The following is a 27427-nucleotide window of genomic DNA, read 5'->3' as shown; positions in this document are numbered from 1 at the left end:
ACGCCATGTACAAAAATATTGCATTAAGCACTGCCACTAATAAAAAAGACCTAAAATAGAAGAATTAGACATAACCTCAAAAAGTTATGTCAAATCATGGAGCTTGACATTTGAAAAAATTATTTTCACATTTTTTGTGTCATCTGTTTGACAATTTGAAATTGGCGCGCGGAGCTTGCCGACCAATGGTACCGTTTATCACCTGTGACGTAGTGACCAACCTGCGCAATATCATACCTTGTATTCTTTGTTTCATGGGGCTAATGTGGACGGGGCCTACTCAGCACTATGCCTACACTCCATAGTAAAAACTTCTACTCTAACATTAAACGTGTCGGCCTTGTGGTCGAAATGATTGCGCCGCATTCTAGTAGACGCAAGGTCGCCGGTTCGATTCCGGCCTCGGACATGGGTGTTAAATGTGTGTGAGTTTATGTAGTTTTTTAAAAAGTAACATGTAGTTTTCCGGAACTCTGGTGACGTCTTAATTAACTACTTCCTGAACCCCTACCAGCACTTATGCCTACACTCCATAGTAAAAACCTCTACTCTAACATTAAACGTCAAATTCGAAAGGAAGAAGATATTGACAATTGACATTGACATTCAAATTTGAGGTTATATTAGTACTGTGTAGGTTGTGTGTAGGTGATGCAATTTAAAATTCTGCTCCTGCTCGTGCATAAAAAGTAAAAGTTTGCAATTTTTTACAAAATCATGGCTGATGAAATTAGTAGTGCTATTCAAAATGGAGATGTGGGTCCTCCAAAAACGGCAAAACAATTGGAAAAGGAAGCTAAAAAGCAAGCCAAATTAGACAAGTTAAAACAGAAATTGGAAAAACAACAAAACACTGTTCCCAAAAAAGATGTTGAGGTAATTTAAATTAACATATGTTGTTTTAACGTGGTAATATAAACATGTAAACATGGAGTAAATATATCTACGAAAATGTATTATTTTATAATAAATATTTTGAATTTCATTACTAAATTCATTTAGTCCTTCGAATTACATATCATTTTTCTGTTGAAATTTTAGAAAAAGGATAAGAAGAAAGAAGTAAAGGGAGCTGCAACATACGACTTAAATACCCCAGAGGGCAGTAGAAAAGATACTGAACAAAATTTGCCAGACTCATACAGCCCTAAATATGTGGAGGCTGTTTGGTACAGTTGGTGGGAGAAACAAGGATTCTTCAAACCCGAATATGGAGTAAGTAGTTGTAAAATATCACTATTAGGTATATATTAAAAATCTAAATTCTTGTTCATATAAATTATTTATTAATAAATGTCTATTACTTAACATTGAGTGGGCTCAGTAGATTTTTATGTTCCTTAATATCTTTTATAAAATATGCTTTGTCTTGTTTTTCGTTAAGAGCACTATCACTACCTAAAAATTCAAATTGCATGTTTTTATTTTCAGAGGTATCTGTTGCATCCTTAAAACCGACAACTTGAATGCTAAGTTTTTTAAAATTTTCTTTTTTTCCAAAAGAATTATGGCTCTCCCACCAAGATCTAACAGTCTTGAGATCTGTTTTTCTTATTGCTTCAATTTCCTCATTTATTCTGTTAAAAATGTAATCCCCACTAACAATTTCAGACCAGTTTCGGTCGACTTCTTCTTTTAAGTGCACATCGATACACTGCTTCATCTTAATGGTATTTTCTTTAACTTTTTCAAATTTTACTTCATTTAAATCATTCAACAGTTCTTTAGTATATTTTAGGAAGTTTTCTATACGTTCATCAACATATTGTGTAGAATTTTTTGATGCTTGAGTATTAACTGTTATTGTATATCCTAACACGCCAAATGTGTCACGTGCTGAACAGTAAACAGAATATCCTAATTGTTCTTTGGTTCTCAACATGTTGAATAGAGGCTCTTCTATTACCATCATAATAAGATCGACTATAACACTTTTTTCATTAGTAATTTTATCTGATTGATAATAATTTGTTATTATAGAATTTTTGTCACCCTTGTTAAAATTCTGGATTCTGCAACATTTTTCACCATTATTTAATTTCATTACAGTAAATTTTGGAATATCTTCTTTTTTTAGTTCAGTGAAATTTACAGATTTAATAAAGGCTTGTGTAACTTCATATGCTGTTACCTGATCAACGTTACCCTGTACTAAAGATTTTAGATATAAAGATTTCTGAAATCTATTGATATAATCTTTTATATCTTCAAAACTAATATTTGACATGGCAGTATACTTTTCTATAGTATTAAAATGATGATCAACTAGTAAATTCAACCTTAGGTCTTTTGATACATCAGTTGGTTTTAGCAACTTGTTATAATAATGCTTCAGTAATTTATCTTTTATGGTTACAAACATTTTACTTGTAATATTGTCTGCTAAATTTATTAAATGTTTTGATATTAAGTTAATTAGAATAGGGAGCTTTTCATTAAATCCCCATACTTTTATAATGAGTCCATTTTCATAAGCTATAAAAGAATGAAATAAGTTAGCACTAGTAGCAGGATAAATATCCTCTGAAATATCTATGCTTAACAAATTGACCAGTGTATCTAACATACAAGAGTGTTTAGCATCTTGTGTTGCAAGAGGACTGATTAAATACATGTAGTAATAAGCGTAAGGTAATTTAAATTTTAAATCTCTTCTATACCATAATTCTGTTAATGTATTATCGAAAACCTTTAATGGGTAATTGGGATTGTTTTCCAGATCAGGTAGTATAGAGAAATCATTAGTGATAAAACTGTTTGGTGGTGGTATAAACAGGTCATCGTTTACCTTAGCATTTTTCCATTGATTAATCCATTCTACAGGAATGTCACGATATGTATATTGAGTTCCAAACCATTTCTCAGTTCTATCCAATACAATTTCACGCTCAAATGGTTTTTTAAATATTATATAATTGGCTTTTTCTGGACTCATATTATCCAATAAAAGTTCAATGGTTTTAGGGTCATATTCAAAATACAATTCAGAACCTGTAATATAATGTTCCGGAGGGTAGAACTGCATAGCTTCACACATATCTTCAACAATATCTACCGCAGTCTCTTCCTTTAAATACTTAAATGCCATGTTTGATATTGCTTGTATTTCATCAAATACTCTTTGTTGTGGACCTATTTTCTTAAGCATTTTTATATATGAAAATACAGACTCTACTACTTGAGGTATATTTTTGTAACCATCTTCAGTTAAGTTTAACTGTACTGTAAACAATGTGTAAAGAGAATTGTTTTCTGTACCAGTTTCGTCGTTGCCAGTTGTAGTTCCCAAAACCCAGAGATTTTTTTTCAAGTAAGAAAACAAACTAGTCTTACCCTCATCACCCAATAAGTATGATATGAAATGGTGTGGTTTACTTTTATATTGGTTTTTTAGTGATGGTAAAGCCCATGTAATGTGAAGCTGGCAGAAGTCTTTTACAGGGCTAACATAATATATTTTATTAAACTCGGGTGTGTTGAATATATCTTTATGAATTTCTGAGAAATTGTCAGGGGGTAATTTATTATTAGGGATGTTAGAAAAATAAGTTGATACAAACTTTTCTAATTCCTCCAATGGTAGACGTGCTTGTATAGCTAAAGTCATTCTGTGAGCTGAATAGTGCCTTTCTCTAAACTTGTGTACACCATTGTAAAGATCTTTATCAGAAATATTATCTCGTAATGTAATCAAATTACCCCATAAAAAACTGTTAATTGGAGAACCATTTTTTGCAAGACTACCTAACAATTGTTCTTTTCTAGCACTATCTGACGGGAGAGCAATTTGAAACTCCGATTCTATTGCTTCTCTCTCTCTTGTCATTGCGCCACGTTTCATCAGTGGCGAAATAAAAAATTGCGAAAATTTGTCCAAAGCTTCCCTAAAATTCTTTTCTAGACATTCAAAGTAGAATACAGTTGTTTCAACATCTGTCGAAGCGTTATCACTGCCACCATTTTGAGTAATAAACTCGTCAAAATCATTTTCTTTTGGGTATTTTTTACTTCCCATGAAAACCATATGTTCAAGAAAATGTGCCATTCCGGGAACTTCTTTAGGGTCACTAAAACTTCCTACACCAATGCATAGTCCGGCAGCTGACATTTTTTGTTCTGTAGTATTTCTATGCTTTTTGGAAGAACCCTCATCATCTTCTTGTTCTATGTCTGACATAGTAGAATCGTTTTCTTCTAAAATTGAAAAATATTTGTTATCTCATAATATGCAGAACAGGGATTTAATGAATTATTTTTAATACCTTCACTCTCTGATATCGAACTAATGCTACTAATGTCTGAGGATTCTGAACCTGATTCTGAATCTATTTCCTCTGAATTTATTAAATTTTTATCTGAAATAAGGCATGCTGTTAACCCATTAGGAAGTTGAATTACTTTATAATCTTTTTGATCACTATCGCTTTTTATTGGATTAAGTAGGACACAGTTTTCTCCAACTGGACATTTAGATATTGTATTATCTGGGAAACATGTTTTTTTTCCTGGGCTCTTAAAAGTTTTCTTCATATTATATTTTGAAATATTTTTATATATACTAAATAATGTTTTCCTTATTGCAGCCAAACAAAGCATTCAAATAATCAATTTAATACAAATTTTAGGAATTAAATGACATTCCTGTTATCTTTATTTATTGGGTTATGTTGTCTTGTCCGTGTCATCGTCTTTTTAACTTAATGGAACCTGTGAAATGGTCGGTTATCGGAATGTATATGATGTTAGCCAGTAAGCTAAGAATATCGGTTCGAATCCTTTGAAAATGGGATTCGTTATAATCTTAAACAACTTTACATATTATTATAAGCAAATTTAAAAATCCTAGTTGAAAAAATTGGGCTTCAAATTTTTAACGTAGTTTCGTAATATTTGAAGAGTAAATGAAGAAATCACAGTAACATTGTAAAACCAAAAATTTATTTACGAATTTATAATTTATAGATAATTGAATTTTTTTCTATAACTTCTAGCTACCTTGTTAGGGCGATTTCTGGAAGAAATATTGCCATTAATTATCAAAATTGGGCAAGCGGTGAATTTTATTTCCCATCTCATAAATTTGCCATTAACTTGCAATGAAGCTATTTTTTGGGTTGTTTGTTTATACCGGGTGCGTTTTAAAAGTGGCTCACCTCTATAACATATGGCGCGGAACAGTTCTGGAGCTTTATGACTCAATTGAATGGAGTGAGAGTATCGCGTTCTTGAACACTTCAGAACTGCTCAACTGCGTGAAAGGAGGACAGCAATTGACGTATTCAACTGTTTCCGGTCACTTCCTGTTACACCGGAAATGACTACAACTTTCGATTTCTAAATAGCATCATCGGTATTTTATTACTTTACCTTTTAGCCTCCATACTTTATTCGATAGAAAATAACATTCTGAACAGATTGACATATCATATGTCAACTTTTGATATTTTCGCTTAAAACAAAATTATATTTTAAATTACAATCTAGAGTGCCATAGCTGTGTTAAAAACATTAATTTTTAATCAAGGAGCCTTGGGAAAATAGATTTGATTGTCTAATGTTTTTAGTGTCTTGTCCTGGCCGGTTCAAAGGTGCACAAATCGTATTTTTAATCATATCTCAATTTTTTCAAACGGAACGAGAGTGGCTCATTAGCATATTTGGAAAAAACATTTTTTACGAATAATTTGGTACCACACACGTGATATTTCGAGTCAAATTGTCGTTATGCAGTGCCTTCTATTAAAAGATCAGCCTGCGGGCGAGATTTATGACGTCACGCTAGTTAGATATAACGGATTAATAAATATATTGTAGAATACATGGAAAACATAATTATTCCTCAGATTTTTGGTTTGTATTTTAAAAATGATATAGTTTAAATGAAATATACATAATATACAGTTAATAACTACAACATATATACCTATTTATAGTAATAAATACTTTGGCAAATAAACTATGAACCATACAAATGCAGCAAATGTTTTACAATGTACAAATAATGTATAGGTACATAAGATAATGGGTAAAATGTAAATATATTTTAAATTTTGGGGTTTGAAAATCAATCTAATTTAACAAAAAACATTTAATATCTACTAATAGTGATGTATTATTATTTGCATTCACAAAATTTATATGTATATTTTGCAAGTATCAATGTTCGAAAAATTATATTTACAAATAATACAATATTATCTAAAAAAAGGCGTCAGCGATGAATTTATATGTTAAATTATTCTAAAATTTTTGATTTTCTTGGGATTTTTAGGTTCGGGAAAAACGCTGATTAAGTTTTCATTATTTTTATTTGGTTAAAAAAAAACGTTTCGGCTAACTATAGCCTTCACAGTGTTGTGTCATATGAGAAAAATCGTGTCAAATATAATCCAAAAAATTACATATACAATATAATTCACACCTCATAATGTTTACTGCAATTAATAAACTAATATAAACTTATCAAAAGATGACCACATATTTCTTAAAAATTATTATTCTTAACACTAAAATTATCTACATTGACTATGGAGTACGCAGTAAACATTATGTGCGTGGTGTGAATATTTTATATGCAATTTTTTGGATTATATTCGACACTATTTTTTTTCATATGACACAACACTGATGGAGGCTATAATGTTAGCCGAACCGTTTTTTAAACCATATAAAAATAATGAAAAACCAAATGAAAAATCAATCAGCGTTTTTCCCAGAACCTAAATTCCAAAAAATCAAAAATTTAGAATATTTAGAATCAAGGTTCAAGAATATCAAATTTTCCAAGATTGTAAAATTCTAGTTAATTATTTTATGTGTACAGTTATTTAGGGAATGTCATCGATGTTCATTTCCAAGCCAACTAGACGCCGATTTTTTTCGATGATACGGTATAATTCTTACGTAAAATGTAAATAACATTAGACCAATTAAAACAAAGAAATATGAATTTCTTAGTATTTTTAGTAACACCTTTATTCTTAAAACTTAATTTTGTATTATGCAAATATACCAATTTTATTGTTATTTTATTCATATTGTATTCAGCCATCACTTAGGTAAATATTTGATATTAATTTGGTATTATAAATAATCAATACTATTCATTAAAAATTACTGAACAAATATATGTTATGCTTAACATACATTATATATTATCAAACAAAAACACATTCTTCTTTTAAACTGTATCAGTCTTGTCTTTACAAAAATCTTTTTTAAAATGAACTCAAAATAATAATCTTTTTCATGATCTCTAATACACATATTCTTTATTTTTCCCTAGATCATAATACCTACTTACGTGTTTGAATCTATCGAAGCTGAACCAGCAACACTTGGAGTGGAGATTCCACAATATGAATAAAATAAACATAATTGTCCAGTTTTCATTAATACCATCATGGGAGAATATTATTTTTAAATTTATTAAAGATATTTTCAATAAAATTCTCTTGATTTATAACTCGTACCTTTGCTCGTACCCACTTTTCTTGCTCTTCCGGACACTTTAGGCTGCCTAGTATAATAACTATCCTTAGTAACTATCCTTTCCACCAGGAACACAACAAAGATGAGGCATAGCACCAAAAACACACTCCACTTAAGCTTTATTGATGAATTGTTAAAGTCTTAAAAGACACACACAAAAATCACGATAAGTAAAAAATGTATGGGCACTTTTAGGTTAAATCACTTACACAACGTGTAATTTTTTAAAATTTCTATTTTTTATGCGAAACCGAGAGTGACCATATATCTGGTAGTAGTTTATGTCACTTCAACACCAAAATAATTAGTTTTTTGCACTACAATAATAAATAATACCAAAAATCAAAGAGTTAAAACCAAAAATCAACCGACAAAATATGAAACGGAATCTAACCCAATATCTAAGTATGTACAGCTGATGAAGTAAACAAAAGTCCGCGCCCAGGCTGATCTTTTAATAGAAGGCACTGCGTTATGAATCGCATGTTGTAATATCAAATAAACCATATTCGAAAATATCAAAAGTTGACATATGATATGTCATTCTATTCAGAGTGTCATTTTCTATTGAATAAAGCAACAAAACACCATAAGAGGGTACCATTTAAAAATCAAAAGTTGTAGACATTTCCGATAGAACAGGAAGTGACAGAAAACAACTGAATACGTCAATCAATCCTAATTTATGTCATATATTAATACCAAATCTCGATTTTGGTATGAGTCACTTTCGAGACGCACCCGGTATACCGTCATTGAACGCTTGTCAAATGGAGTAATGCGCAGGGCCCAGTCACTCTTATGGAGCATTAAATTACAAATTGACGATTCGGCCCACTATAGATGGTGCTAATTTACGTTGTGTATATATGGTTGCAGAACAGTTCGTCGTGTATGTATGGTTGCTTCAAACGTTACGATTGGCTCGGTGTTTAAATTCATTTTATGAATTTTGCGATTGATTTCCCTCTTCCGTCCACACAGTACTTCAAATACTCCTATATTTATGCTTCAAACTATATTTAAGCTGCCTTTATTTTGTTTTTAATACAAAATGTATTTCTCGTGCTTTTTGTATTCCAACTTTTTCATATTATATTATTCAAAGGTAGCCATATTTCTTAGTGCTTCTTGAATTATACAACTGTGATGAACTGCAACGAGATGAATTTTCAAAGTATAAGCAGCCTCTAGGATAAATTTTACATATCCGTTGTAGCAGGCTGAATTCATAATTTATTACCACAAAGATATAATTCTCGTCAAGATATCTGGTGGTGTGAGGGATAAAAGGCTCTCGTCTAGCAACACGAAGGTAGCCGGTTCGAGTCGTGCCGCCGACACGACTTTTTTATTTAATAAATAATTATTTTGACCTTGAAGCCCTGAGCCGCACTCGGCCCGCTATAGATGGCAGCAAAAATTTTGTTCGCTTTTTTATTACATTGACTGATCGTTCTGTAGTTATTCTGTGGTAATGCGTAAAGGCTATGAAGCGAGAAACCTGAGTTCCAATCTTGACTGGTACAAAAATATTTTATTTTATTGGCAAATACTATATTGTTTTATTAGGAGTAAAAATGATACTTCTTGTGGCGAGGCTGTACGTTCGGCATACAGGCGAATTTTTTTACATTTTTTATTGAAATATTTTATAACAATGTCTTTTTAAACTGAGTATATTAAAAGACAACATATTATGAAGGGTAAGGGGAAAAACCGACGATGTCCAAACAACGAATACAGTAATATTTTTGTATAATTAACATGGTATTGGGCAACATTAAATCAGTTCTCTCTGTAAAACTCAGTTTTGTGACATCATCGGTTACGATGTACGTACTCTACATAATCGTATACCGGGTGCGTCTCAAAAGCGGCTTGATTTGGTTCTAAAGATAAAAAAACGAGATTTGGTATATTAGTATATGACATAAATTAGGATTGGTTGACGTATTTAGTTGTTTTTAGTCACTTCCTGTTTCACCGGAAATGACTACAACTTTTGATTTTTAAATAACACCCAATGAGATTTGGTGTGTTAGTATATGACATAAATTAGGATTTATTGACATTGTTATTGACCTCAATTGTTTTTGATCACTTTTTTAACGGATATGAATACAACTTTTGATATATTTTTACTTTATTCGATAGAAAATAACACTCTGAATAGAATGACATATCATATGTCAACTTTTGACATTTTCCCTTGCAAAAAAATTGTATTATAAAATTTCAATCTAGAGTGTCATGGCTGTGTTCAAAACACCAATTTTTAATCAAGGGGCCTGGGAAAAATAGATTTGATCATCTAATGTTTTTCGTGGCCCGTTAAAAGATGCCCAAATTGTTTTTTTAACTATATCTCAATTTTTTCAAATGGAACCAGGGTGGCTCATTAGCATATTTGAAAAAAATATTTTTTACGAATAATTTGGTACCACACACTTGGTATTTCGAGTCAAATTGTCGTTATGAACCGCATGTTACAATTTCAAATAAACATATTATGAAGGGTATATGCGAAAATGTCAAAAGTTGACATATGATGATATGTCATTCTATTCAGAGTGTCATTTTCTATCGAATAAAGTAAAAAAATACCTGGGGGTGTCATTTAAAAATCAAAATTTGTAGTCATTTCCGGTGAAACAGGAAGTGACGAAAAACAATTGACTACGTCAATTAATCCTAATTAATGTCATATACTAACTTACCAAATCTCGGTAAAATATAAAAGTTAAAAGGGTAAGCCACTTTTGAGACGCACCCGGTATACAGTATATAAAATGTGAACCGAAACTAATTTTCCCAATTAATTTTCAATATTTTGTTTTAGAGAAAATCCATATCTGATCCTGCGCAAAAATTTGTAATAGTAATTCCTCCACCGAATGTTACTGGATCTTTACATTTAGGTCATGCACTGACTAACGCAATTCAAGATTCTATAGTAAGATGGTATGTATAGAAAACACATGATTGGCAGTTCGTATTACCTTTAATATCTCACTTCAATTTGCTATAGGCTTGGTGCATTCTCCGCCGGTGCTGCCACCATCGGAGAATGTCGCAAACCACCGACTAAACAAATACACGGGTTTAAATGGCGGAAAAATTTGTTGGTTTAGTTTTATCAAACTAAAACTTCTGAAGGCGGGTAAGGGGACAAATAACTCACAATCTTTAAGATGTTTATTTAAATTTAAATGCTTCAAAAAAAGCAGGGGGGCGACATGTTTCGGGACTTAAACAATTCCCATCATCAGGCCCAGAAAGACAAACGTCAACCTAGGAAGTACCACCATTAGTTAGAGTTGTTAACATTCACACATCTCTCTCATTGTAATTACAAATTGTATAACTTTTCAAGAGGAAAGCCTTTCGTTGTAATACCAAATAAATATCTATATCATAATTTTCAGACAATCTTATTTCAATTTTATATTTTCATTTATAACGAGAATAATCGTTCGTCGTATAAGAATGTTTCTGTGATAATGTAATCTAATCTTAACTTACTAAACTGTGACAAAACTTTCAAGACTTTGTCCGTTATCATGGTAGTGTGGCCTTTATATAATTATAATTAAAATACTTTATTGAGCGGTAGGCAGAACTTGGATAATGAGAACACCGACTTTTCAGAGCGTAAATATAGTTTATCGTTTACATATAAAAACAAAATATAACCAGCTAAAGATCGAAATAAGGCATCGCACTTTTATGGTAAGGGCTCTTTCTAAATTCAGTTATTATAAACTCTATTGCCACTTACCTTATTACGTCAACATCCGTCAGCAATACATCAACAACAAGAACCTGTCGAAGATTTCATTGGTCCCCTTGTAGATTTACCTCTTCGGTCTTGGACTCATACTTTGGATTGAACCACTCGACCGGTTATCACAGTGTTCTTTTAAATAACTTAATATTTTAGTGATTCGGTAAAATAAAGAAATAAAATGCCGATTTTTCACAACACCTAACTATATTTAATATAAAGAAATAAATAAATAAAAAATAAAGAAAAAGATTTAACAACAAAACATTTATAATTAATAAAAAAGAAAGAAATTGAATCAAAAATAATTAATGACAATTAGAGAATTGAAATTAAAACTCAGAGATAATAAAGTTAAAAAAAATACAAAATATTCTTCCTATTAGTCCAATTTAAATTATCTACAATTAGCATACACTTTCGAAAATTAATATATTAAAAAAATATTCACTGAACAATTAAATTTAAATTAGAATTTAATAAAAAGAACAATTGCAAAATAATCACTTATGCAATGACATCTAAAATTTACTAAAGCCTTTAGAACAAACAGAAAGTCTTAAATCATTAATAAAGAAAAATATTAGAGAAAATCCAAACACAACAATTTAAATACTGTAAGCATGAATAGCTTAGAATTTCCTAACTTGAGAATTTAATTGAGAAAATCTTTAGATAGAGAACTTACTATAACAATTAAAAAGACCACTGGATAATATAAGATCTACACGGAGTAAATTCGACCGTCTAATTTAAAAGTCAGTACCGAACTAATTTTGAAGATGAAAATACTGATGCTGGTACTATCTCGGACAGGCGTTACTACATCTTCGGCACGCCCCTGTTTGAGGAACCTTCGAATACCCATCCAAATGCATATTTCGCACCTTTTTAATTGGCCGAAGGGCTCCTTCCCCGAAAGATCCCTAGACTTCTTTCACCCTTGTTTCTGATCCTTGTCCCGAGAGGGCATCAGCATGTCCTATTTATTAATTAAATGTAATTTTTAAACCCTTCCGTGTAAATCTTACTCTTTTACCAATTTGCTGAATACATTCATAATCTACCTTAACTAATACAAATGATATCGTGACATAGGATTACCTTAAAAAAACCGCCTAGAAATGAAATCTTTATTTCTTCATTCGTTTAACTCATTTCTATTTAACTCTAGGAACGGAAAAAAGATAATCCTATTTCTATCATTTTCAGACATTCATCTCGTGAACATTCGGATTCTGATTTTAAAACATATATTTAATACTTTTAATTTTAAATGCAAAACCTCTAGCGAGGGGATGTTTTAAGTTTACTTGTTTACTTAAGCATGTTTACGTGCTTTTTCTGTGTTGTTTATTTTCTGATATCCGGATGGTACACAACTGGTCCTACTTCGTCAAATAGAGTTTTGATAATAAGGGATGAATGTTTATTCTACTTTACCCTCGTTTGTGTTATTTTTAAACATTTAGAAGATTGCATTATTTACTTAGTTTGTTTCTCAGGATATGCATACTTTTAGAGAGTTTATGTGTCTTGAATATAATTAGATTATTTGCTTAGGCCTTTTAAAATTCGTTTGCCTATGTCAACTGATAACTTCGTAAACTGAAATGGTCCCATCTTAGAATAACAAACCAAAAGATAAAATTTTACCAAGCTTGATATTATTCTATTACAAAACTCTTAACTTACAACTGTCTTAGTTGGCTTTTGAAAAATCAGAGATACCTACAAGAACCAGGTTAAACTACTAGAACAAGTAAAGAAGTGATAATTTCGTAAATTGAAATTTCTACAATTTTTTATGCATAAAACATTTTTATCCTCAACTCACATCTTATTAATTAATTAATTACCAGAATCTATTTTTTTATTAAATAGGAGACGTATGAGTGGTTATATGACTTTATGGAACCCAGGATGCGACCATGCTGGTATCGCAACTCAAGTAGTGGTAGAGAAAAAACTATGGAAAGAGGAAAAAAAGACTCGACACGATATAGGCCGTGAAAATTTCGTAAACAGAGTGTGGCAATGGAAAAATGAGTAAGTTTGGTTAAAAACTAACATTTATTTATGTCTAGATTTTGATTCAAACCGGACAGTTCTTGCACTTCATGAGTTAGGGTTGTTCATAAAGTAGATATAGCACGAAAACTTTTTATTTTTTAATTAAGTCAAAATATTTTGATGTTTTAAATATTGTTAACGGTCAACGATTATCATCAGCAAACAGAGGCGTGCGGTGAAATTTTAGGTAAAGGAATGAGTTTATAGAAATAAAAAATAAAATATTTATGATGTAATTCGATTCTTTGACGGCTGTATCGGATTCTTGATTCCAACTGAACCACATAATAAAGATATTTTTTAGAAATAGTCTAGATGTTGATATATCTACGAGTATTTAAAGGTATTTTTTTTTTTCATAACAAGGGGCCGTCCTCTGCCTGAAACACTGCGACCTGTGAGGCCTATTGTGTTTGTCCCCTTTCTGTATCTATCCCCATTCTCCTATCCCTGTGCCCTGCACTAACTTATGCAGGTCCTTGATAGGATGGGAGCATAGTTCCTCCGGTTCTAGCCTAGCTTTCCCAAATAAAAAGTGTCGCTTGCGCTCCAGAGCCTCGCAATGACATATTATGTGCTCTGCTGTTTCAGGATCTTTATCGCAGAATCTGCAGCACAGATTTCCTGGATACAGGTCGAGCTTGTTCACGTAACACTTGACAGCCATGTGTCCTGTCAAGAGGCCTGTTGTAATCCGCACTGTATTCCTGCTAAGCTTTAGCAGTTCTTTTGCGGTTTTAGAGCTAGGTCCTTGGATAAAAGCCTTGCTGTGCCTGCGTCCCTGTCTGTTTCTCCAGTGCACATTCTGCTTTTCCCTGATCCAGAGTTTTAGTGCACTACGGGTCATACATTTGGGTATTCCCAGTACTGGCTCTGGACCAAGATAGGATGCCGATACTCCTTGCCTAGCTAGCTCATCGGCTTTTTCGTTGCCTTGGATGCCGCTGTGGTCCGGCATCGGCACCCAGAATAATTTAATTAAGCGCCCCAAGCGCCGCCTGACTGTCTGAGCATATATTGATGAGCTTACCTGAATAAGCTCTTCTATTGTTTTCTCTCGCATATTGCAGAATGGCGAAGATTTCTGCCTAGAATACGGTTGAGTGTTTACCCAAGGAAAAGAATAAGCTTACCCTTGGTTTTTTTCCAAATACTGCAGCTCTTGTTCCTTCAGCGGTCTTTGACCCATCTGTATACCAGGTTAGTCCATCTTGGAGGAATGGACTAACTATCTGTCCACATTCCTCGATCCGTTTTGTTCAAGGTATAGTCTATTCACCAAAAAAATATATGGCATTAGTGAGGACCCTGTTTTTCTGTCATTTTAATTTTAACGGATTGTTTGACAGTCTGTTATATACTTTTTGATTTGTTATAAATTAGCATAAATGATTTTGTGTTACTAATTAAGGTATAACAAATTTTACTTTATAGATATTGTATTACTTTATAAATATCGGTTGCGTCTCAAAAGTGGCTCACCTCTATAAGTTTTTTAATTTCTTCAGATAAAAAACGAGATTTTGTATGTTAGTATATAACATAAATTAGGATTGACTGACGTATTCAATTGTTTTTAGCCACTTTGTTTCACCGGAAATTACTACAACTTTTGATTTTTAAATGGCACCCTCGATATATTTTTAGTTTATTCGATCGAAAATGACGCTCTGAATAGAATGACACATCATAATATGTCAACTTTTGACATTTTTGCTTAAAAAAATCGTTTTTTAATTTCATTCTAGGGTACTATAGCTGTATTAAAAACATTAACTTTTAATCCAGGAGCATTGGAAAAATAGGTTTGACGGTGTAATGTTTTTCGTGTCTTATCCTGGCCATTTAAAAGATGCCCAAATCTTATTTTTAATCATATCTCAATATTTTCAAACGGAACAAGGGTGGTTCATCAGTATATTGGGAAAAAAAGCATTTTTTTACGAATAATTTGTACCACGAGGTATTTCGAGTCAAATTGTCGTTATATATGCGAAAATGTCAAAAGTTGACATATGATATGTCATTATGTTCAGAGAGTCTTTTCTATTGAATAAAGTAAAACAATATCAAAAGTTGTAGTCATATCCGTTAAAAAAAGTGATCAAAAACAATTTAATACGTCAATCAATCCTAATTTATGTCATATACTAACACACCAAATCTCGTTTTTTATCTGTAAACGCTCAGTTCGGGTTCTTTTTACTACTTACTTTTATACTACTTAATGTTTACTACTCGAAACAGCGTTACATCACAAAAACCTCGTACCTGAGTGTTTTGTCGTTTCAATAAGTGCACTATTAAAAACTAAAATACTTAAATATTATGACAAAGCTACGATTTTAATATTATTTCAATGCGATCAACATCCGAACTACGCGGAATACAGAGCGAAAACTTCTAATTTCTGCCGTATCGAGCGCTGCGGTCGGAATTTTTAGTCAACTGAAATGCACCAAGCCTATACATGTGGGCAGTCAGAGCACCAGTCTTGAAAGTTTTTATCAATTACCTTTAAAAGAGTTTTTTGATGACTTCATGTAAATGATCGTAAGTCGACTGACTGTCTATCTAATGAATAGGTTGTCATAATATTATATTAATAAAATATCAAAATTTTGAATTAATTTAGAAATTCTTTAAATTAAACATAAATATATTTCTTGATCTGATATAATAATATATTTCTTGATTTTTCTATCCTTCTGATTAAGTTTATAATTCACAGAAAGGGTGTTCGGATTTATCATCAATTGAAAATGCTTGGCGCTTCTTATGATTGGGACAGAGCCGCTTTTACAATGGACCCAAAAATGTGTCGTGCCGTATCGGAGGCGTTTATCAGGTTACACGAAGATGGTACAATTTACCGTTCAAATAGGCTTGTAAATTGGTCGTGCACTTTAAAATCTGCGATTTCGGATATTGAGGTAATTTATAAACTTAGTACATATGGTAATCGCAAAACAATTTCCGATGCATGCGATAAAGTTTGTGACAAGCGATGGCGACAGCGCTGCCATATTGTGATGGATTTATGAGATGAATCTTAATTTAAAATTGACAAACAACATATTTATTATATCATTTTTTAAAGAGTTTTACGCTTTATTTTTAATTTAATAACTAATATTTTAGTGATTAATTGATTTACTTGTTTTACAGTTTATTTTACTTACTACATATTGGCAAAAACTAGTCCATTATGAAGATTATTATAAGCGTTATTATTGGGTTATTTATTTATTGATGTACATCTTACAACGCGATAAGTGGCAATAACAAGTAAGAGGGTGCTATTAATGCACAAACTAATAATCACAGAATTTAATAAAAACTAACGTAGAAATAACTTTGAAAGTTGTGTAATGTGCTTATCAATCAAACTTACTTCTCTGACTGCAGTCAAGGGAATAAAGGATCTTTATTGTCACGTTCTCGTTCAAAATAGTATATCAGGGAAGCTACAAGCTCTTGGCTCCGACTGTTTAAATGCTTCAGCATATTTTCAACACACAATTTCAAGAAATGCAATACATAAACAAGAAAATTTAGTTCTTAAAAGAACTTTTTTGTGCTTAAAAGTACAATTTAAAAAAAAGACTATGAAAATAGGCAAAAAAAACGGGAATTACTCACACAGATTCAACAACATGATATTATACAAAATAACGACTGACACTAGGATAATTGTCAAATAGTAAAGGACAACATTGCTGAACACGGCGTAATGTGACTAACATAGCGATAATAAAATTCGGTTTAAACTAAGTTTTGCAGCTTTAATCTAAACAAAATATCTGTTAAATCATTTGCTCTATAAAAAAATGAAGAGCTGCTCGGTATCTTAAATTATACAATAAATTTAAACATTTTTGCCAAAATTTCATTTAAGCAGGTTTATAGACTTTAGTGTCAATGTCGATATGATTAATGACGTGCATCGGAAAATGTTTTGCGATTACAATACATGCTAGAAATACTTAACAATAAATTGAGACTATATCAGAATTACCTAACCATATTAACCAAAAATTTATTTCCTTATATTTTGTCTTTTAATTGATATTATGATTTTTTTATTGGCGTAGCATTCAAAATATATGCCATAATAACTGAAAGTGTATGTAAATGTTGGAAAGAAAGAGAGATGGAATTCCTTCGCCTTTACTTTTTACATTTATCTCTGTATTTTAGTCCTTAAAATACTCATCTTTGGTTAAGTTTTCTTTTTTATCTCTCTCGCAGGGATTTTATCCCAAGTCGCATTTATAATTTGATTTTAAATTGTAGTTTTTTTTTCGAATTTGTATTTTCCAAATTTAGTAAAAAATGTAACGTCACAATAAAATATTACAGCTATTAAAAGAAAATATTATTTTCGTGTATTTAAAAACTTTTTTTTGAGTAAAATTCTAGACAGTTTTTCAGTGTAGTTTTTTAACAGGTGAGTTTAATTATGAAAATGTGACTTCAACGTTAACAAATTTGGGAAAGATACTTCAAAGCAGCCGCCATTTACTGTCGGTTCTGTATAGTTTAGGTATTTTGTGCTAAAACGTTATTCCTACAGCTGATGTGACGTCGTTTATTGGTTAACACAGTATATTAAAATAGAGAAAAAAAATTGTGGTAGCACTATGTGCGCATATTTGAAGTGAAACTTCTTACTAACAGCTATTAAATTGAAGGATTTGAAGGACATGTTTGAAAAAGTGTAGTTTGAAATGTTGGAAAAGTAAAAAATTAAAAAAAAATAGTTCTTTACGCGTAAAATTTTTACTCCCATAGCGCGTAAAGAAGTTTTACTTCAAAAATAAAATGTTATGGCGAATGTGACATTAATATACTTGTGCCCCCTACAATAAAGGTGAAAGATAAATACATAAATTTAGGTTCAGAGTATGTTAAGAAAACATTAAATATTTATTCAGGTAGACAAGGTGGAATTGCCTGGTCGTACTTTCTTATCTGTACCTGGTTACGACGAAAAAGTGGAGTTTGGAGTATTGGTACATTTTGCCTACCAAGTGGAGGGTTCTGATGAAAAACTAGTTGTAGCCACCACTCGCGTGGAAACAATGCTCGGTGACACAGCTGTGGCCGTACATCCTAAGGACGATAGATATAAACATTTACATGGGAAGGTCTGTTTTATATTATCTATATATTTATTTATATTAATTAATACTTTCTCTTGAATAGTTTGTGATTCATCCATTTTGTGACAGAAAACTTCCTATTATAGTAGACGATTTTGTCGAGCTAGATTTTGGAACTGGCGTGGTAAAAATTACACCTGCCCACGATCCAAATGATTATGAAGTAGGAAAACGTCATAATTTACCCTTCATTACGATATTTGATGATGCAGGTCTAGTCATAGGGGACTATGGAAAATATACTGTAAGTATTCTGACAAAATTCTGACGTTACTAAAGAACATTTAACAGAATAGGCAACAGGGGTCGTGATAATAAATAATATTCTAGCGTATCTAATCCTGCGTTGCTGTAATTTTACTAAGTATGTTAAATTAACTTTTTTTTACTTTTATTAATTTTGTTAAAATTTATGTGTCTTAAGGTTATGTGCTTATTTATAACATTTTCACTTGTTAGAAATATAAGTTTAAATTATAGTAATGTGTAAATAAGATTATGTTCTACTTAACGGAACACTATTCACTGCCAAAATTTGTTCGTTGTCATGGGTCATTTTTATGGCAATGTTTAAAAAGCTTTATACCGTGCTAGCAATTGTTACTTTTAGTTCGGTATTTGCATGTGTGGATGTAAATTGCATAGGGATCTTATTAAGTCGGAGTGAGAAATGCGACGGTGTACTGTTGCGTTGTTGCCGGTACGCCTTTCCCTATCAAGTAAAGTAAAATCACGATCGCAAATCGTTTACTTTAAGACTTTTTCGAAAAGGTAACTAGGTAAAATCATTAGATATGTTTCTGAGCATATGAAATTAAATTATAAGGATGTCGTTAGGGTGTCCATTTTTTTTATAACGAGAAAACGTCAGTAATCGCGATAATTTAAAAACTCAACTTTTTAACACATAACACACCATAACTGCAGTTTTCAGTAATCATGTAACTTTTTAATTTATAAAGATAAAAAGAAGAACGTTTTTGAAAAACTACAATCAATTATTTCTAATAGATTTCGAGATATTGATTTTTGAATTCGGAGTTCTAATAGCGCGACCACTGTCGAACACCAACTCAATTCTCTCATTTTTATCAAAAATGCAAGTGTTTCAACTTGCACTTAAAATTTTTCAAGCTGTAGGGAAAATTACAACGACTCGTTAATAAACAAACAAATAAAATATCACGAGACGTAATTAAATCGTGAAACTGAATGCATGATGTACACCTTTCCCTAGAACTTTAAGTACTGACAGAGGTATTGATTGGGTCAACCTGTCGACTGCGACAAATCTGCTATATCCCCTTCCACGTCTCTTAGCAATGTACACAGTTTCTCGGTTTATTTCATACGTTTGACAACGTGTTTACTGTACGGAAATCTCGACCCAAGACTAACCTTTGCCAGCCTTTAGTATATGCATCCGTAATGCGTCGTCTGGTGTTTCATCAGTACAACCAAGTAGAAATAAGGTATGTCATTTTTTAAATCAACCAATAAAATTGCGTAAAAGCAACGAAGAATGGCCGATGCATGTAAACCTACACTTATACTTGACTGTGTAGTATTGACAAACGCCTTTTATATTTTTTAATGGGAACGTCTAAAATAAATTCTCAAGTATTTTATAACACATTGTCCCTTATCATTTTGTCTCTTTAACAATTTTTGCCAATTATACAAATTTTAGGGTATGAAGAGATTCCACGTAAGAAAACAAATTATTGAAGACCTGAAAGAAAAAAATCTTTACATTGAGACCAAAAACAATCCTATGGTCGTACCTATTTGTAACCGTAGCAAAGACGTAGTTGAACCCATGTTAAAACCTCAGTGGTACGTGAGTTGCGGTGAAATGGCTGCTCGAGCAATTGAAGCTGTAGAAACTAAACAGCTGAGAATTTTACCCGAACAACATATCAAAATATGGAACCATTGGATGGGAGGTATACGAGATTGGTGTATATCCAGACAGTTATGGTGGGGACATAGGATACCCGCCTATTTTGTCACATTAAAGAATGGAAAACCAGTATCTGATGTAAGCATTAAAAATATTTATATAGGGCGACCCAGCCCGAAAACGCTTTATATCAAGTTTCTGGTTTGAGATCTTCATTTCATTATTTCTTATAAAATATATGGACAATGTGCGTACATTTCTAAAATACTTTTGTCAAGATACAATGTAATAATACATGAATGGGAATTTAACGACAAGTCCACTGAGCTACAAAATGAAAATGAAATGAATATATATTTGATATCAATTAAACTTTTAGTTATGTAATCGAGGGCGCGATTTTTAAATTCATTGTTGCCAATAGTGATGGGTTGTTATTTAACTATCTGTTATTTTATAACAATTATTTAGAAATAACATAACGCAACCGTTACTACTTTTAAAAAATAACATATATAAAATAACGACACGCAGAGATCGACTGTTCGTGAAACGAAGTCGGCGCTCTGCACCGCCACGAAATTCGATGCTGCTCGAAGCAATTCCAAAAAACAACTAGTATGGATGGAAAACATGTTATTTTGACAACCATCGATACAGGCGGCGAGATACAACGGACCACGGAGTGGGGTATAGGCTACGGCGCGGCGCGGCGTGTTGGGCTTACAACAGCTTAAAAATAATAGGATATAAAAGAAGCAGCTTTTTTGAAACAGTTGCGGGCATAACGCCTGGCGGTCGAGATAACAGGAGTGGGAAAGAAACGCTGCTGCATCGGTCGATTATCGATGGAGGCTCGCAACGGGTTGGAGAATAACGCATCAGTTGTTTTAGCTACATTGTTTTTTAACCTGTTACGAGCATAGAAAATTTCCAGGAATAATTTAAGCGGTCGAGATAATCGGAGTGGGAAAATTTCGCTGCTGCATCGGTCGAATTGTCGATGGAGGTCCGAAACAGGTTGGAGAATAACGCATCATTTGTTTTAGATACTTCATTGTTTTTCAACCTGTTACGAGCATAACGGGCGGAGGCGCCTCGAGATAATTTGGCGAAATATGTTTCAGTTGCCATGGTTATTAAGTTTCAATATTTAGGTATTTATTTATTCTGTGAAATTTTCAGAATAATATTTTAAGATTTTTTAAAAATGTATACAGGGTGTTTTGAAAAATCTGGTCATTGATTAATCACGATCCTGCTTAAAGCCCTTGACGTAAAAAGCTGATTTTTGGAAAACGGATTGACTTTAGGGTGTGACTTAGGTGGTTCGATAAGAAGGGATTTTTCGAAACTCAAATTCTAAGTGGGTGAAACCACCCTCAAATATTACAATATTTTTTATTTAAAAACTGGTGAAAAACTCTTAAACACGTATATTTTATTTTGTTGTTTTACATATTTTAAGATTTTTAAAAAATATATACAGGGTGTTTCATAAAATATGACCATTGAGTAATCATGATTCTGCTTAAACTGCTTGACGTTTAAAGCTGATTTTTGGCAAACGGATTGACTGTGAGGTGTAGAGATTTGATAAGGAGGGGTTTCTCGAATCTCAAATTCCAAGAGGGTGATAATGCCCCTCAAATATTACAATATTTGTTATTTAAAAAACGGTTAGTCTTTCGGGAAAACGCTTGGACACGCATAATTTATTTTGTTTTTTTCCATATTTTGAAATTTTTAAAAAAATCATACAGAGTGTTCCAAAAAGTTGAGTAAATGATTAACCACGATTCTGCTTAAACTGCTCGACGTTTAAAGCTTATTTTTGGCAAATGTGAGAAAATTTTATCCAGTTTGTATGTACAGTTTGCGGGTACACACTAGTTTAAGTGTAAAATTAATTTGAACTCTAGTGTGTAGTTGGTTTACTTATGAAGAATATACTACACATTTTCTTAAATTGCTATTTTTTGACCGCAAATGGTAAAATCATAACTAAGAGCTTCTCGCCCGTCGAGTGAGATGCACCTGTACACTGCTACGCAATTCAGGATCTACGCGGATCGAGGGGCAGGGCGTAGGTAGATCGGAATGTATAGGTATAGACGAGTAGCGGCATTTTGGCTTTTTTATATCGCAATTTGTAAACAGCGCTTAATTGTCAACAGCCACCGTTTTTAGAGATGTATTTTAGATAATAATCGATATTTAGAAATGTTATAACACCCTGGAAATACTACCACCGAGCACATCATTGTTGCAACTTGCAACTGCGTTAATACGCCTGACGGTGACCGCCTCATACTCTTTCAGGTATTTAGCAATAAAATAAAGAAACCTGTTATTTTTAAGCTGTTTTTTATAAATAACTATAACAGTTTCAACTGTTATCTAAAAATAACAGTTTTGCCCATCACTAGTTCCCAACCATGGATAATATTCGGCAACGGGCTGACTAACTGGAATTTAATATTTGCGCTGGAGATTCAGGTGGTAGCTCTACTGTAAAAAAATGTCATGTTGCCACATTTATTTATTTATTTCCTGACATTGTCATTCATTTTGACACTTTAGTTTTATATTACGAGTTTTTGGTTTAAATAAATAGTATTGTGATACTTTAAGCTTAAAAATTTTTACTAGCAGATCTTGCAAATATTGTTCTTTTTAGAACATATTTTAGTGCGAAGTGAACATGATACCTTAATAGCCGTAAAAACCTCATCGCAACTTTATTAGAATATTTTGAACGGGAAAGCGGTAGTAATGGCTCTTCATGTCCCTTAAGTGCTGTTAAGGAGGTGAGTTTTGTTGATGTAAATAATAACTGTTTATATATTTATAATTAATTTATTTTTGTTTCCTAAAATATTTTGATTAAAAGAAAATATGTAAAAGTGCGCAACGCTGTGCCGGTCAAGCTTAATGACGTGACTAAAAGTTTATTTGATATGAACTATACAAGGATGGTCTGAAAATCTCAAACCAGAAATCTAATATAGAGCCTTTTTGGAATACTTGGTCATCCAAAACCATGGTTTATAATGTTTATTCTGCAACTATGAATTGTCATTTTGTCTCAGGTAGAGGAACAAAATTGGGTATCGGCACAAACAGAATCTGAAGCTCGAAAAAAAGCGGCTCAAAAATTTAATCTCAAGCCCGAAGAGTTAAATTTATGGCAAGATGACGATGTTCTTGATACGTGGTTTTCATCGGCCTTGTTTCCTTTTTCAATATTTGGTTGGCCCGACGAGACAGAAGAGTTAAAAATCTTTTACCCTACTTCTCTTTTGGAAACTGGCCACGATATCTTATTCTTTTGGGTGGCGAGAATGGTATTTATGGGCCAAAAATTACTTGGGAAATTACCATTTAAGTAAGTTCTTATTTATCCGTTTGCTCCGCTATCTAATTCAAATAAAAATTTAGAGATGTGTATCTCCATCCGATTGTAAGAGATGCTCATGGTAGAAAAATGTCCAAATCACTCGGTAACGTCATAGATCCAATGGATGTTATTAACGGTATTGTTCTAGAAGATTTGCATAAGCAACTACAAGATGGGAACCTCGATGCAAGAGAGATAGAAAAGGCAAAGGCTGGACAGAAACAAGATTATCCAGAAGGCATCCCAGAGTGTGGTACTGACGCTCTGAGATTTGCCTTGTGTGCTATGTGTTTTGGACGTGACATTAATCTAGATATCAATAGAATCCAGGGCTACAGGTTATACTAGTCCTAGTAATAATCCTCATTTTTACTAACATCGTTGATTTATAGGTTCTTCTGTAACAAAATTTGGAATGCGACTAAATTTGCTTTAACATATTTTGCATCCGATTTTGTCGCTCCAGCTCATCAAAATTTGCTTGGAGATGAAAGTGTAATGGATCTGTGGATGTTAAACAGAGCCGGTTCTGCTGCACAAGATATAGTAAACGGTTTTCAGAATTATGATTTCGTGTTAGCTACCACAGCCATTTACAATTTTTGGTTGTACGACCTCTGTGATGTGTATCTGGTAAAATAATAATTATTTTCTAGGAACTAATTTACACGAGTATATATTTTTAGGAATACTTGAAGCCTGTTTTTAGCGGTAACGATGAAAAAGCTAAAACAGTGGCAATGATTACACTATACAGAGCCTTACACATCGGGTTAAGACTTCTCTCACCTTTTATGCCTTTTATTACCGAAGAGTTATATCAAAGGTTACCTAGAGCTAAGGAATTACGAGCGAAAATTCCTAGTATTTGTGTAGAATCGTTCCCGGACTCGAAAGAAATTAAATATAAGAATGAGACAATTGAAAAAGAAGTAGACTTTGTTCAAAAGGTTGCAAAAGCTATTCGATCAACCAGGAGTGATTATAATTTGCCCAACAAAACGAAAACTGAAGGTAAGCATTAAATGAAATAAAGGCGAGCGTGTTTCTTATTTGATAATTTTCAGCATATTTAAAATCAAACGATTCTGCTACCAGTGAAATCCTTAAAAGATACGGTTCGGCACTTCAAACATTAGCGTATTGTTCAGTTACAGCAGTTAATGAACAATCTCCTGAGGGCTGTACCATTATAACTGTATCTGATAAATGTGAAGTTCATTTATTGTTAAAAGGACTTATAGATCCATCAAAGGAAATTCAGAAAATCCAGAAGAAATTGGAATTCTTGCAGTCCACTCAAAAGAAACTTGAGCAAGCTATGAATGTGTCAGATTACGTATCAAAGGTTTGTGCATACATAAATATGACATTTTTAAAAAAGTTCCTTATAATATTACATTTTTTTTAAATTTTTTGCTCTTATTTCCGGGATACTAAAGAAAAATATTGTTTTTGGTATAATTCCTTTTATCAAAAAACTCGAAAAAAAGTGAAATTTTAGTTTGGGTATATTATAACCCTAACCCGAGCCCTAAGCCAACTTCTTGTATACCGGGTGCGTCTCAAAAGTGGCTCACCCCTATAACTGTCAAAAGTTGACATATGATATGTCATTCTATTAGAGTGTCATTTTCTATCGAATAAAGTAAAAAAATACCGAGGGTGCCATTTAAAAACCAAAAGTTGTTGTCATTTCCGGTGAAACCGGAAGTGACCGAAAACAATTGAACACGTCAATCAATCCTAACTTTGTCATATACTAACACACCAAATCTCGTTTTTTTAACTGAAAAATAAAAAGGTTGTAGTGGTGAGCCAATTTTGAGACGCACCCGGTATACAAAGAGAATTTTGTAATTTGTCGCCATGACATATTTCAAAATCACTTACTCTTGATATCAGGCATGCTGAATTTATTCCGCATTAACTCTTTTTCAATAATAAAAATTGTTGCCAATATGTTGTGAACTTTGTGACACGCCCTGTATATTTGCTGTAGTAAGAATCGATATACTGGTTTTATGAATTTTTTTCATTTTAGGTTCCAGCTGATGTCCAACAATCCAATTCCGAAAAATTAGCACAAACAAATACCGAACTAGCACGATTAGAAATAGCTTTGGAAGCTTTGAAACTTATGTAAACTATTCAGAAACTTATGCAGTTTTTTATACATTATTTTCAATAATACGTTTCAGTAGGATATTATTTATTCTAATTTATTTTTTGCTTTTTATTTATTTTGTAACATTTATAAACGGCATTTAAAAATAACTTACACTTTAAGTGGGTGTAGATATTTTATTTAATTATTATTAAGAATTGATTGATCCAAATTATAAAACTTAGTTTTTTTTTCTTAAGTTCATCAAATGTAAATATTTTTTTTAAATGCTATTCTTAAAGATATTTCTAGAAATATAAATATCTTTAAAACTCTACCAAGGTAATGGCCAGACCTATATTTGTAGTTTACAACTTGCAGTATTACAGTGCAATTTTTTTTCCTTCTGAAACAATAAATTTATTTATTAAATAATTTGTTTTTATTCTCTGACAAGTTAATGAATCATCTCAATTTGCAACACTACATTGTCAATGTCCATCCATTATCAATTATAAACTTGAGTAGGTTAGAGATTAGATTAGATTCTTAGAGGTGGCTTTCGGCCTGATCCACTACGACCTTCTCAAATCTATTGTGGTTTTCTACTGATCCTTAGATTGCATTCTCCAGTCCTATCCTTTTCACAAAGTTTAGCAACTTGGAGACTGAACCCTCCATGTAGCTCCTTGGCAATGGCCTATCGTTGCCTATTACCGGGAACCGCACATTTGCCAGGCTGTCACACCGACATAAAATGTGTTCTGACGTTTCTTCTTCAGATTGGCAGAACCTACACATAGCTTCGTCTGTCAATCCCATCAGCTTTAGATGCCTATTTAACTTACAATGCCCTGTTAGTAGACCTACTACAGCTTTGACTGTCTTTCTGTCCTTGCTTATCAAGTCTACCGTGAATTTTGGCGAATGTTCTACAATGAACCTTTTCGCCTGTCTCTGCCCTGGTGAGTTTCTCCACCATTCTAGAGATACTTGAGTAGGTTAGTAGGTATGTGAACAATAGTCCGTCCATAAGGTGTTCTGGTGTTTCCCCGTTTTTCCTGCGTCCTGTTAGAAACCCCGTGACAATCCGAAGATTGTTCTTACTTCAATCAAGGAAAATCTTTGATTTTTTTCGGTCCTATAAGTTCTGAGGAACTTTTTTGAGTGCCTGACAGCGTTTTCAGATGGAGCGGAGCGTCCGCAACTTCGAGCAAGTACCATGAGTTTATATGAACAATTTCACATAGGCGCGTATGCTCCGTCCGACGGAGTTCGTCCGACGGCTATCTTGAAAAAACACGGCGGACGGTCCGTCGCATGTGAAAGCTCTGTGGTGAGACTGTTGGAGGATTCCCATTCCAGGTTACGGATGGAGTCCTCAAGGTTCTTCAGTTCTGCTTTAAGCTGGTTTCCGCTTGGAACGGTTCTGGTCCAGTTAGTGGAGTGTTCGCTCCTTTTCTAGCTAGATCGTTTGCTTTTTTATTGCCTTTTATTCCTT

The 27427-nt window shown here is 32.6% G+C and overlaps 2 protein-coding genes across 2 annotated transcripts; one reads left to right on the top strand and one right to left on the bottom strand.

The window, feature by feature from the left end:
* The first annotated feature begins 595 nt into the window (after positions 1-595).
* On the top strand, positions 596-26350 carry LOC115889960 (valine--tRNA ligase). The gene is made up of 14 exons (XM_030910058.1): positions 596-876; positions 1042-1215; positions 10334-10455; positions 13163-13327; positions 16083-16284; positions 18289-18501; positions 18560-18760; positions 20207-20557; positions 23512-23807; positions 23861-24157; positions 24212-24452; positions 24506-24833; positions 24887-25167; positions 25864-26350. Exons 1-14 carry the CDS (start codon positions 718-720, stop codon positions 25963-25965), a joined length of 3132 nt encoding a protein of 1043 aa, XP_030765918.1. The 5' UTR covers positions 596-717; the 3' UTR covers positions 25966-26350.
* LOC115889948 (nardilysin-like) lies at positions 1264-4673 on the bottom strand. Its single transcript, XM_030910052.1, has 2 exons — positions 4263-4673; positions 1264-4194 (listed from the first exon to the last, which is right to left on the bottom strand). The coding sequence occupies exons 1-2, from the start codon at positions 4594-4596 to the stop codon at positions 1301-1303; spliced, it is 3228 nt and encodes a 1075-aa protein (XP_030765912.1). The 5' UTR covers positions 4597-4673; the 3' UTR covers positions 1264-1300.
* Positions 26351-27427: the final 1077 nt, after the last annotated feature.

This window comes from Sitophilus oryzae, unplaced genomic scaffold (assembly GCF_002938485.1).
Source record: "Sitophilus oryzae breed Bouriz unplaced genomic scaffold, Soryzae_2.0 scaffold_1177_pilon_pilon, whole genome shotgun sequence".
Lineage (NCBI taxonomy): Eukaryota > Metazoa > Arthropoda > Insecta > Coleoptera > Curculionidae > Sitophilus > Sitophilus oryzae.
Note: the sequence above shows the minus strand (reverse complement) of the source record. Positions and strands in the feature narration are given on the sequence as shown.

What these genes read in the sequence shown, in the direction of transcription:
- LOC115889960 (XM_030910058.1), top strand. Translation starts at nt 718, where the DNA reads ATGGCTGATGAAATTAGTAGTGCTATTCAAAATGGAGATGTGGGTCCT. An exon ending in TCTTCAAACCCGAATATGGA is followed by an intron (nt 1,216 to 10,333) that starts GTAAGTAGTTGT and finishes ATTTTGTTTTAG; the next exon opens with AGAAAATCCATATCTGATCC. An exon ending in CAACAAAACGAAAACTGAAG is followed by an intron (nt 24,834 to 24,886) that starts GTAAGCATTAAA and finishes GATAATTTTCAG; the next exon opens with CATATTTAAAATCAAACGAT.
- LOC115889948 (XM_030910052.1), bottom strand. Translation starts at nt 4,596, where the DNA reads ATGCTTTGTTTGGCTGCAATAAGGAAAACATTATTTAGTATATATAAA. An exon ending in TTCGATATCAGAGAGTGAAG is followed by an intron (nt 4,195 to 4,262) that starts GTATTAAAAATA and finishes TTTCAATTTTAG; the next exon opens with AAGAAAACGATTCTACTATG.